Source organism: Brassica oleracea, chromosome C8 (genome assembly GCF_000695525.1).
Source record: "Brassica oleracea var. oleracea cultivar TO1000 chromosome C8, BOL, whole genome shotgun sequence".
Taxonomy (NCBI): Eukaryota; Viridiplantae; Streptophyta; class Magnoliopsida; order Brassicales; family Brassicaceae; genus Brassica; species Brassica oleracea.
This window is the reverse complement of record NC_027755.1, coordinates 22,251,916-22,264,337: the sequence shown is the minus strand read 5'-3', so window position 1 is coordinate 22,264,337 and position 12,422 is coordinate 22,251,916. Positions and strand designations below refer to the sequence as shown.

The 12,422-nt window shown below is 30.9% G+C and overlaps 2 protein-coding genes across 2 annotated transcripts; both read right to left on the bottom strand.

Annotated features, from left to right (window-relative positions):
* Window positions 1-2,585: 2,585 nt before the first annotated feature.
* LOC106312633 (isochorismate synthase 2, chloroplastic) lies at window positions 2,586-6,591 on the bottom strand. The gene is made up of 13 exons (XM_013750222.1): window positions 6,115-6,591; window positions 5,244-5,485; window positions 4,855-4,972; window positions 4,515-4,778; window positions 4,374-4,448; window positions 4,225-4,293; window positions 4,002-4,120; window positions 3,847-3,904; window positions 3,574-3,684; window positions 3,330-3,414; window positions 3,125-3,222; window positions 2,953-3,045; window positions 2,586-2,868 (listed from the first exon to the last, which is right to left on the bottom strand). The coding sequence occupies exons 1-13, from the start codon at window positions 6,277-6,279 to the stop codon at window positions 2,821-2,823; spliced, it is 1,545 nt and encodes a 514-aa protein (XP_013605676.1). The 5' UTR covers window positions 6,280-6,591; the 3' UTR covers window positions 2,586-2,820.
* LOC106312634 (probable WRKY transcription factor 61) lies at window positions 6,307-9,392 on the bottom strand. The gene is made up of 4 exons (XM_013750224.1): window positions 9,261-9,392; window positions 8,116-8,679; window positions 7,630-7,743; window positions 6,307-7,525 (listed from the first exon to the last, which is right to left on the bottom strand). Exons 1-4 carry the CDS (start codon window positions 9,366-9,368, stop codon window positions 6,782-6,784), a joined length of 1,530 nt encoding a protein of 509 aa, XP_013605678.1. The 5' UTR covers window positions 9,369-9,392; the 3' UTR covers window positions 6,307-6,781.
* Window positions 9,393-12,422: the final 3,030 nt, after the last annotated feature.

The window sequence follows — 12,422 nt, the reverse complement described above, 5'->3', positions numbered from 1 at the left end:
TACTATAGGAAAAATGATTGCTAGTTACATGAAGTATTGGTCACCACATGGCTAACCATGCAAACTAAGCTAATGTATACCTAGCCACACGAACTATATATTATGCATGACAACATCCCTCAACTTTATGATGTTATGTAGTTAACATCACGAGTTTAATTTCATTTATCCAAAAACTGATGTGGATATTAGAGATCGTTTAAATATCTTGTTTCAACAATTAAAATATATATGATCGAAACGACTATAATTTAACTAAAATAAGATTTTGACCCACATTTTAAAAAAGTAAGAATATTTTTAACAAAAACTAATTTACAAAATCAATATGTTTTAACATTTTTTGATAAGTAGTGTTTTAACATTTTTATTTTAGTGTACTTTAAAACTATATAATTGTATTATTTTTATTTATATAATTTGTTTTGTTATGAACTTTTAATAAGTAATGTTTTAATTTTTTTATTTTAGTGTTTTGACATTTTTGTTTTAGTGTCTTTTAAAACTATATAATTCTATTATTTTTATTTAATCTGTTTTTTTTTAATTATTTTAATCTGTTTTGTTATGAACTTTTACTAAAAATTTGTAATTCGTTTGATTAATTGTGTGATATATAATTGTTTGATAATTTTTTTATTATAAAACTTATTTGCTGTCAAATTACTAACTCTAACATTTTATTTGTTTAAAACTTATTTGATGTCAACTTAAACCAAACATAATTTTACGTATATAATTATAAATTATATACTTTTAAGAATAAAAATAATTAAAGAATAAGAATCTAATATGAAAGGTTTACTAAATTTAAATGAATGAAATTTTTGTTAATGAAAAAATATATGAAATAATTCATTAACTTAATAATTTAATATTAAACAAATAAAATGCTAGAGTCAATAAATTGACATCAAAGAAGTTTATAGTAAATTGTTTTATCAAATAAGTATATATCACACAATTAATCCAATGAATTACAGAAATTTTATTAAAAATTCATACCAAAATAGATTAAAAGAATTAAAAATATCTTATATAATTTTTATATTTAATATAAATAAAAATAATATAATTATATTGTTTTCAAATACACTAAAATAAAAATGTTAAAACACTACTTATCAAAATTTATAAAGCATATTGATTTTGTAAATTAAATTTTGTTAAAAATATTTTTACGCTTTTAAAATACGGATCAAAATCTAATTTAGGTAAATTACTGTCAGGTACGTCACATTTTAATTTATATAACGAGAGATGTAAACAGTCTCTGATATACAAATAATTTGTTTGATATGAAATTAAACTCGTGATGTTAACTACATAACATCATAAAGTTGAGGGATATTGTCATGCATAATATATACTCCGTGTAGCTAAGTATACATTTATTTAGTTTGCATGGTTAGCCATGGCCAATACTTCATTAGTCGGCAATCATTTTTTCTTTATTATATTATGTCTAACAAAATGTCATTTATTTTACCTATTTAGTTTCATATAACAAAAAAAATGTCCCTTAAAATTGGAAAAAAGTTTGGTGGCCTACGATCATTACCTTTTTCAATACAAGCATATCACTTCTCTGAACACACGCACACTCCATTTTTATTTCGTATAAAGGAAAAGTTTACAGTTTGGATATCTTATTTATATATTTGTTATCATGGCTAGTGACTTAATTATGAAATATTCCAAGCTCTTTTTTTAAAACAATAAGTAGCAATCAAGAATTTATCTTTTACTATATCTGTAATATGGGCAAAGAATCTATCTTTTGCAGTAGGTACTACTATAAACTATGAAGAAACGAAAATAAAAAAGTTGTTTGATAAACCAACATCGACCACATCGACAATAAATGGACGCAGTGTGAATGGGGACAGGGTTGTAAATTTTATTACGGAATTGACGATACCGTCATTGATTTACCATTCATGAAAATTTGTTTGACACATGTAGTTTTCAATTAAAAAAATGATAATAGACGTTAGGAGTAACACAAAATATTTATGGTCGTTTGGTTTTTAGTTGAATGCAATATAGCTGACAGGCTTTAAAAATTCAAATATTATGTAAAGGCAATCTCCTCGCTAGCGTTACTTCTTTTCATACTTTAATCATGCATTTTATAGCAAAGTCATTTTTTATCGCAATGATCGTCTCTTTACTCCTCATTTGCACGCGTAAATGCTTCTTTTTCCTATGGTAAATATGAGCCTCAACACAGGTTCATGTCATATAGATATCTCTATGTTGAAGAATGAATGAATTAGAGATTAGAGATTTATCTTTTGTTTATATTGAAGTTTTACGTTAAGTCTAATCTGAAATTATGCTATAACTTTTAAAGTGAGAGGTAGAAGAATATTTATATTGATTTCATAATAAAAAGGTGTCGTTTAAATTATTGGTACTGGAATAAAGCATTTTAATTTTATAGTGAGATATGATTGTAAGAACAACTTGAAGAGAATACGATTGATGGGAAGAGGTCAGGTTAACTTTTGGATCACAGTTTAGACCCATCTTTCTCGTTTCCTATAAATAAATTCTATAAACTAAAATGTCTTTTTGTTGGATTAACGCAAACTTAATTTAAAAAGAAACCAATCACGTTCTGGAAACAATATTTTGAAAGTATTTATTCCACTAGCACTTACTGATAATCAGATTAAGTTCAATCGTTATAAAAATAACTTGTCGTTTTCTCATGAAGGTGGTGGAAATATACGTCAGCTTTAGATCATAACGTGCGTAAGTGCGTTATGGACCTTACTGTCAGTTTATAGGATTATCTTTTGGTCAGCATCATCATTAGTTGATCGTCTGCAAAGCTGGCTCATGTTCAAGTGTCTTAGTGAACTGCAGAAAACACATAGTAATATGTTAACAAATTTCATAAGGACATGGAAATTGCACTACTATTTTGAGAACAAAGTTCCTCACCTGAGAGATCTTAAGCTCAAGCTCGTTCCACTCAGAGGATGGATCACTTCCTGAAACTATTCCTGTTCCTGCGTAGACCAATGCTCCAAGACCCTGAGGAACACAACAAGAAAAGAAGATCAGATAGATGCAATGACTTCACAGTAGATGTGTTACACTGCGGAAATCTTACCTTTTGGACTAAAGCAGATCTTATGCCTACAGAAAATTCACTCTCTCCACCACCAAAGAATCCAACAGGTCCAGCATACATTCCTCTATCAAATGACTCTGGACAAAAAAGAGTATAACATGTTCCAAGTTTCAGTATATAAGCATACTTATATCATATCTAATCAAGTATAAGCATAAGGTAGAACAATCAAAGCATCTTATACCAATTTGCTTAATCAAAAGTCTTGCTTCATCTACTGGGCATCCACAAACAGCTGGCGTTGGATGCAAAGCATTTAAGATGTCAAACTGAAAAATAGACAAAACATATATTGGTGTAAGATAAGATAAGATAAATTGTAGCTTGCTTCACTCAGTGCCATGATGACTAAGAGAATATAACAAGAATTGAGTTCCAAAAGACTAATGAAACTATTTCAAATAAACCATGAAGAACAGTAATCTAACCTCGTCATCTTCTCTTCTAAGCTGACCAGCCAACTGAGAATATAGATGTTGTATTCTTGCAAGCTTTCTCACAGTTTTTTGGGGCTTCACAATTACTCTGTCACATATGGCCTAAAAAGCAAAAGATCAGATGTGTTTCTGCTATATAAAGCTGATTATTATATGAAAACAAGTGACGTTATATTGTTAAAAAGCCTCAAAAATCAAACTAAAGGCATGATTGATTATACAGTTCTACTTGAAGCAGGGAACTGCGGTTGATGGAGAACTTACACTAAGTTTTTCTCTTATATTCTCTCGCACAATGGAGAATTCAAGATCGTCTTTGGGACTGCAAATAAATAATATCAGTACGCATATCTGGAAGTTTATAAACATACTTGCATCCCCTAAATGTTAGCAGCACAAAACAAAACAAAACAACTGACCTGGTTAGTAAGTCACGCTCTATCTCCAAATCAGAAACCTCTGAATCACCTCTAGGCCTGGTTGCAGCCAAAGCCTCACTCCAGACACCTAGATTTTTCCTATAGAAGAGTCTTTCAGGCTGCTCCACAAGAAACCAGCACTCGAGTTCACATCATTTCTAAAAACCACAGTGTGCTAACAAATTCTCTATACATAAAGAAATAGCTAGAGTAAGTAACCTACCGTGTTACCTATGAATGCTGGTGCACCTGGTGGCTGAAGACAGAACTGGTACGCATCTTTTCCTTCACACTGTCATATTAATAATCAGAGATATTAATACCTAAATGTTGTTACTTAAGAGTAAAGAATGTGCGAGGGAGAATAGACACCTGCAACCGCGCTAGCCAAGCAATAGGATCAATGTCTGTATCTGTAATGATTCTGCTGCTTCGTGCAAGCACAACCTGATTCCCAAAACCAAAATCATCAGGTTCATGAAAGAAAGAACATATGTTTCTTTAACTAAGTACCTTGCTTAGTGGCGAATATTTTTCCTTAATGATCTCCAGAGCACTATTTACAGAAGGGTAATAGTCTCCTTTACTAGGAACATGGTTCTTACTAACAACAGAAACTCCTAGTGATTCTCGCCTTAATCTCACTATTACAGAAGAAACCTGAAGCATAGTATCCTCAAGCGCTTCAATGGCATTGTGCAGCGTCCATGAGAGCTCATCCTCCCAAGCAACAGTTGCAGCCAGCATTGAGCTTCTCTCAAACTCAACAAACTCGACCTATGTGTATATCAACCAATCAAACGCATTCATAATGGTTACAAAACTCTCTTAAAGCAAACAAAAGTTCTTATACCTGAGGCACTGTAAAGTAAAAGGAACCAAACTGTTCCCATTCAACACCAACTTCTCCGTTGGGATCAAACCGAAGTCCACCGTAGGCACGAATCAGAGGAGAGTTCGGAGACAGAAACCTTTTCAAGAAACAGAGGAAAGTGACCAAAAACCCAGTGTTCTAAAAATCGGTCTAGGCTGCGCCTAGGAAGCAAATGGGATATGACTTTTTCAAACCTATTTTTTCAAAAAAAGGTCTAGGCATTCAAAAAATAGGCATAGGCAGCCGACTAAAAAATAATTCTCTATAAGACGCCTAACCACCGGCTAGCGATTTTTAGAACATTGTAAAAAACATAAAGAACCAAACTTTCATATAGTTTTGGTTCTGAAAAAAAACTGTGATGTTACCTTCGGATCAATGTCCAGTGATCATGAGAGAATGAATCAAGATCACTGAAATATAGAGCAGACCCGAGTCCAGCAACACTGACCGGGTTAGCATCACATGTTCCATTCACATTCTCGCTAGACAAGTCCTGTAGAAGCTCTGGACGGCCAGAGTCGCTGCGACGGGAGAAGAAACTGCGAGGAAGAGCATCATTCTGTGCATGAAGCCAGTCGAGTGCCCCGATTTGGTGGTCAACCGGCACCTGTAATCCCATTTAAAGCCTTAAAAGGTCTCGAACACTTATTTTGCGCGGGACAATTTGGATATCAGACATTTTGTGTAATTAATCATTTTTGTTTGGTATTTTTCTATCTTTTAAATTTTATAGTTTGTATTACTACTATTTTAGTCCTTGATATTGTTAATAATCATCTTCTTTTTTTTTTTTTGAAACTGGATCATCTTCTTTTTTTCCGGCTAATTGTTAATAATCATCTATACAATTAAGTTTATATAAATACATAAAAAGACTATTTGAAAGAAAAAAAATACATGAAATAAATGTGATTAAATATTAAAATGTGATTGTAAATAATATAAAAATGTTATACTAAAATATTTATAAAAAAATATAGTGATAGCTAGTCAAATATGATATAAAAATATTAAATATGTGATTAATTGATTATATGCTTACAGGGGAATAAACTGAAAACTGAAAAGTCAATAGTATTTTGAAAAGTCTTCAGATGTGGAGAGATAAGGGTTTGTTGAGGGGATAAGGATTATGAGCAAGCAAATGGACCAATATCCCAAACACCAATGAAATGTCTCCACGTGGCGTAAGCTCACTGTTTTTCCTTGTACATAATGGAGAAAGTTGTAACGTACCTGCAATCGGACAACACCGGAGGAGAACGGAGGAGGTTCGGACTTAACGTTAGAGACGGCGGTAATCAAACTCTCCGTCGCTGCCGCTAGCGACGTAACCGTTGATAGAGATCTCGTCTCTACCGTACCGAGTGGCGCTTTATGGCTAGCCTCACACCCGTTCATGGTCAGCGAACAGAGTAGGGGTCTCTGTCTGACGCAAAAGGTTACTGGTATATAGAGAGACACGTAACGCAAAAAAAAAAACTTTTCGAGGGACACGATTCGGTGGATGAGGCTGGAGAATAGCTTTGGAAGATCGGAGTGGAGTTATGTTTTTATGGTTTGTTCCCAGGAGATAAGATGAAAATTGAAGCGACGCCATATATATTAATTATAGACTAGAGAGAATAATTAATATATAAAGTGTATAGTCTGTTTATTTATTATGGTATGCACGTCTTTGTCTAAATATATATAGATGCCATGATGATGCCATGATTCTTACGTAAGAGAAAAAAATAATTAACTATGTCGTTAGATGGGACACATATATGTTCAAGTTTGACATACATTACCTCCATAAACTCCAACAGCAAATTAAAAATTATGATTATAAACCAAAGTATAGATGAACTAGGAAACTATTAAAACGAAAACCATATACCAAAGTATGAGAACATATACTTTAAGGGCTCTTCTCGGCTTCATTTCTAGTCACATTATCTATCTTTAGGTCGCCGCCTATGATGGAAGATAAAGCAGTCGCCAAGGCTGATTGAAATTTTGGATCTGTCGTGATCGCCTTGATTGTTTCCGCCGGTAAAGATTGCACTTGATCATGAGTAATATTCTTGAAATTGACGTTGTCAAGACTGTTTTGTGTGGGATGTGGAGACGATGAGGAAGATCTTCCAAATGTGTCAAATGATAATCCAGCGGCTCGGGTTTGAATCATATGTTGGTAAGGTGATTGTTGATGGGTGCTAGTGTTGCCGTAAGGTGCACGGTATTGCTCATTGCGGTTACTACCACCACCCCAATTCATCAAAGTGTTGGTGTTGTTTGAAAAGCTGAGATTGGTTGAAGGGTAACTATTAGATCTTGGGACGTTACTAGGAGGAGCACTGAACCTATTGAGCATTGATAAGAATGGTTGTTGGGACGAGGAGGTGGTTGTGAGGTCGAGAGTGACGGTGGGATGGCCTGAAGAAGTTTGGAGGAGTGGTTTTGGAGTGATGCTATTGCTGGAGAGAGAGAAGTTAATGCCATGAAGATCGGCTGCGGAGGAGGAGGAGGCTCGGGAGAGGAGCATGGAAGCTGCGGCGGAAGTGGCAGAGGCCATGGCGGTTGCTGACATGGGAAGTGGATGGCTGTGTGTTCCTTCGTAAGTTGAGATAAGTATAGACATGTCTTCTGAACATCTTTGCACCTAAACAAGGGATTTGATTGTTATGGTTGATTATCTATGATAACGCTAATGTATTAATAATATCTATATATGATATTTAGAATTATTTGTCTAGATTTGGTTACCTGTTTTCTTACGGGACAAGAAGGTGCAATGGTACAACGATAATAAGCTCGAGGACATGGATTCCCTTTAGCTATTTTCTGGCCATATTTCCTCCACTGACATCCATCGTTCATCTACATGACATGAACAAAAACTCAAGTAAATAAAGTCTTTTATTTAAAAAAGGCAAACGTTAAATACCTTTTTGCATTGTCTTTTAACCAAAGAGAAGAAAAAAATTATACAAAAATGTTTCTAACTTACATACTATATTAAAGCTATTTTTTAGTTTTCCTGTCTAAAATAGATTAAAGCTTAAAGACTACAAACGATAATTTGGTTTCACTCTCCAACTAAGCAAAATGAATATTTACATTTAGTTGAGTGATGATATATATAACCAATCAAAAAATTTGAGAACCAAGAATTATACTATACATGTTAGTATCCATATGTATACATACTAAAGAAAAGATGTGAAGTAATCATGTAATTAACGTACTAACCGTCGGTGTCTCACATCTTGCTCTCACAGAAACCCTAGTTTTCTTAGCAATGTTTTGAGGCAATGGCTCTTCTTCATCTTCATGCTCATCTCCATCATTCTTAAACCCAAAACTATTCTCTGATTGGATCTTATTACTGTTACTAACCTCCAAGGACGTCTTTTCTTGATTATGGTCAACCTCTAACTTCTCACTAGGATTACTCAAATCTTTGTATTCAAATCCCATACTTAACCCTTGTTCATTAATTCTTTTGTCATCATCGGTTTCCTTCATGAAGTCTTTCATTTTCTCTTCTTTATTTGTCATTGAGCCACTTGGAACCGGTGATTTTAACCGTCTACCTAGGCTCAACAAGACAAGTTCTTCACGGTCGCTAGTTCTTTCTTTGTCTTCATCTTCTTCTTTTGGTAAGAACTTATTCGGGTCTTCATGTATTATTACCATTAATTGGTTGTATTGTGTTTGAAGGATCTCAAACTCCTTTTTTGTCCTACTCAATGATGATTTTAACCTTCGGTTTTCATCTTTAGCCTCCTCCATTTCGACTTTAATTGAGTCCAACTGATTTCATCATACATTTATAATAAATGAGGAATCAAAATATATAGCATATACAAACATTTATTGATTGGTTAATCGTTCATTGATTTGATATGTACGCCTTATAAATCCTATGCATAGCGGTTACTTTCTCAGTTTTACCAAAAAAACAACTTTCTTTCTCATAATTATTGTTGTTGCTGTGACACATGTGAGAATTCTTCTCTGGTGTAACAGACATGATCATAGTAATTTGAAAATAGATATGATCGTCGATTCAACAAATTAAACTTATCATTAAACCAGAAAAGAAGACAAAAGTAACAATTAAGAGGTTCACAGATCTAGCTAACTAAAAGTTAAGAATTCAAATATAGTTAAGCTTCATTGACTAAGATAAATCAGTGATGTTGTCAAAAAAAAAAGAAGAAGATTAAGATAAATCAGTGGTTAATAGTTTCGGATAAAGAACAAACCGTTAACCAAGCAACTCATGTGAGAAAAATATATATGAAATATGCGTATGTGACTCCAGGATTGATTTATGCATACATATGACATATAATTAGTTCAATATTGAACAAAAAAATCAATTATGATACCTTGGATCTAATAATATGGTCGTGTTCTTGATCAGAATCAAGTTTTCTCATCTCCTCGTTTCTTTCTTCTCTTCCATGACCACTCCTCAAGAACTCTTCCTTCTCCATTGTTCTCCTTTGATATTCTTTAGCTTTTTGAAAGGTCTGCATAATTTATTTTGGGAACTGTTGATTTTATATAAGCAAGCTATACATCCTTTGACTATACCAATTAAATAATTCACAAAAACTGCAAGTTTCTTATATTATTATTCAGAAATATAATCTGTATATTATTAATAACATGCCGAAAATTTATCTTCAACATATATCATATATACAAATATAAAGCTAGATTAAAATCCAAGTGAAATAATCTCCTGTTTGATTTAGCGATCTATTCCAAAATTATAAATTAAAAGTATAAAAACATCAGCTTAAAGAAGTTTTGTAGACCAAGGGTAAAGAAGCATTGTGCATAAATGGATTAGACTAAATATTTTTACAATTTATATGTACACATTTTTGGTTGCAATGTTCCAAACCATCGGAAAACACAAGCATGCAACTCTGAAATCTTGAAAGATCAGCAGCCAATCCAATTGAACTAAGCAAACAAGTTAAAATAACAAAGTATGACCAAATTGAAATGAGATATTAGATATTGAGAGGTTGATTGTTTGTAGTTTTTGTTTTAGTTTTTGGTTTTTGATTTTGTAAAAACCATTTTTTATCCAATCAAGTTTTAGCTTTTAGTTTTTGTTTTTGTAAAAACTATTTCATTTGCCAATCAAGTTTTTTAGCAAATAGATTCCCTAAAATTTAGGGAAACTAATTTTTCAAAATTTCAACCAATTTGTGAAGAAAAGCCAAAAACCAACTTTTGTGGGTTTTCAATATAAAAACGAATTTTGTTTATTTTGTATAAAATACTATATTTTAATTAATTAATAATTAAGTAAATAATATTTTCATAAAGATAAAATTCCCATACAATTTTTTTATCATTTAACATTAATGTAAAATAATTTATGTGTTCCATATATGTAAATAAATATAGATAATTTTAGTATTAGTTGTAAACAATTAATTATTAATATCTATAAATAAATTATTGAATAATTTTATTATACATACTAAAGGACAACTAAAAATTATAAAATATTTTATTAATGAAATAGATTATATTAATTTGAAAAATAGCCATTCAAGTTCTTAAAAATGAAAAATATTTCATGTAATAAAATTTATAAATAGTTTCAAAATTTTAAAATATTTAATTTTTATAATTTATAGATATTTTATTAATTATATTTAAGTATAACACTTAAAAACAAAACAATTTAAAACCTGGTAATGTTTTTATTTTAAATAACAACCACTATATTTTGATAAATTTTAATGGTAATTGTTTTTAAAATTATTATTTTAAAACAATGTATTGCTTATTTTATAAAAAAAAAACTAAGAATACGGCAAAACCAAAATCTAAAAACCAAAAACCAAAAACCAAAACCAAAAGCTGAAAATCAAAAACCAAAATCTAAAAGTTAAAAACCAAAAAACAAAATCTAAAACCAAAATCTAAAAACCAAAAACTGAAACCAAAAACTAATGGAAACAATCATCACCTGGGTAGTTATTTTTCTTTTAAACAAATACCAACACACGTACTTAAAAACAATTAATCGTGCATCCGCTTATTAGAAGAAAAAAAAGAAAGAATAATAGTGTTGAGTAATTAGAAAAGAAATATTCAACTTCAACGCCTATGTTTAGGTATATACATCATTGTCTCAACAAATAAACACTATTAAGGTTTGGAGCCGAAATCGTGGACCCACCGCCGGCCGACGTTGCTGCTAAAGAACAGCGTTGAAATTTCTTGTAAACATGTAACATGTTACAAGTCTATCTCAAACGAACTAATTTATTGAATTTATAACTTGTACTTTTACATGCACCTTATTTTATCAACAAAAGCATATACTGTATGTATATATATATATATACTATCACGCAAAATGTTGTTGGATCTGAAGTCAAATGCAAAATACATTTTTGGTAATACTTCGTGTATATTGACAACAACAACAACAACAACACTTCATGTATTGTACGTGTGATGTATTGTGCAAGTGTGGAATTACGATACATCAATGATTAGGGGCTTGGAAAGCCTTTGACTATATAATATAGATCGAACATCTTGAATTATAGTATAAAAAAACTACATGATTTAAGGTAACAGATACATGCATTTCTAACCTTCAGCACTCCAGAATATGATCTAAAAGTCAAGTAAACATCACACTAACAGATGATCTGTAATGTACATTTATGATCATTAACCAAAAACAGCTTATAACGCTGTAAATGATGCCAAAAAAAAGCGCTGTAAGTCTAGACCAATAAATAAATGACTACTATGATAAGATCTGCGCCTTGCGCAGGGTGAGTTTATTTGTATATATTATCGATAGTTTTTTTATATATGTGATTATTTTATTTATATATATAAAACATTTTTTGTTGTTATTATATAATTTCTTTCCGATGGATCGGATCAATTTTTATTAAAAATAATGAAACAAAACTATAATTAATACATCATGGGTTGATCGGATTGAACATTAAACAAATTATGACATAAAAACCTTATTTTTTCCATAGAACACATTCTTGACAAAAGTGAACAGTATTGTTTTCACAGTTGAATTATTTTGACTTTTATCTTTCATATGGTTTTGAAAGCTTTCAAATCAACCATCGAATTGATACATGTCATTTTAATGTTTTTAGTCGTATACTTAAGGAAAACTTACATTTTTGTAATTTAAAGTTATTTTAAAAAATTCAAAATATAACATCTAAGAAAAAATCTAACATATAAGAAAAATTTAACATATAAGGTGTCTTCATTTTTGTATTTTATAGTCGTTTTAAAAAAAAATAACATATAAGGTTTCCTCATTTTTGTAATTTAAGGTCATTTTAAAAAATTGAAGATATTACATATAAGAAAAAAATCTAATTTTTTTATTATATGGTTAATGTGATTGTTTAAGTTTTTTTAATAATATAAATTTAAACAAAAATGAAGAAGGATGCAAAAATTGTTATCAAATCTTTATTATTCATAATAATTAATCGCCATATATATGTAAATCATATTAGGTAATT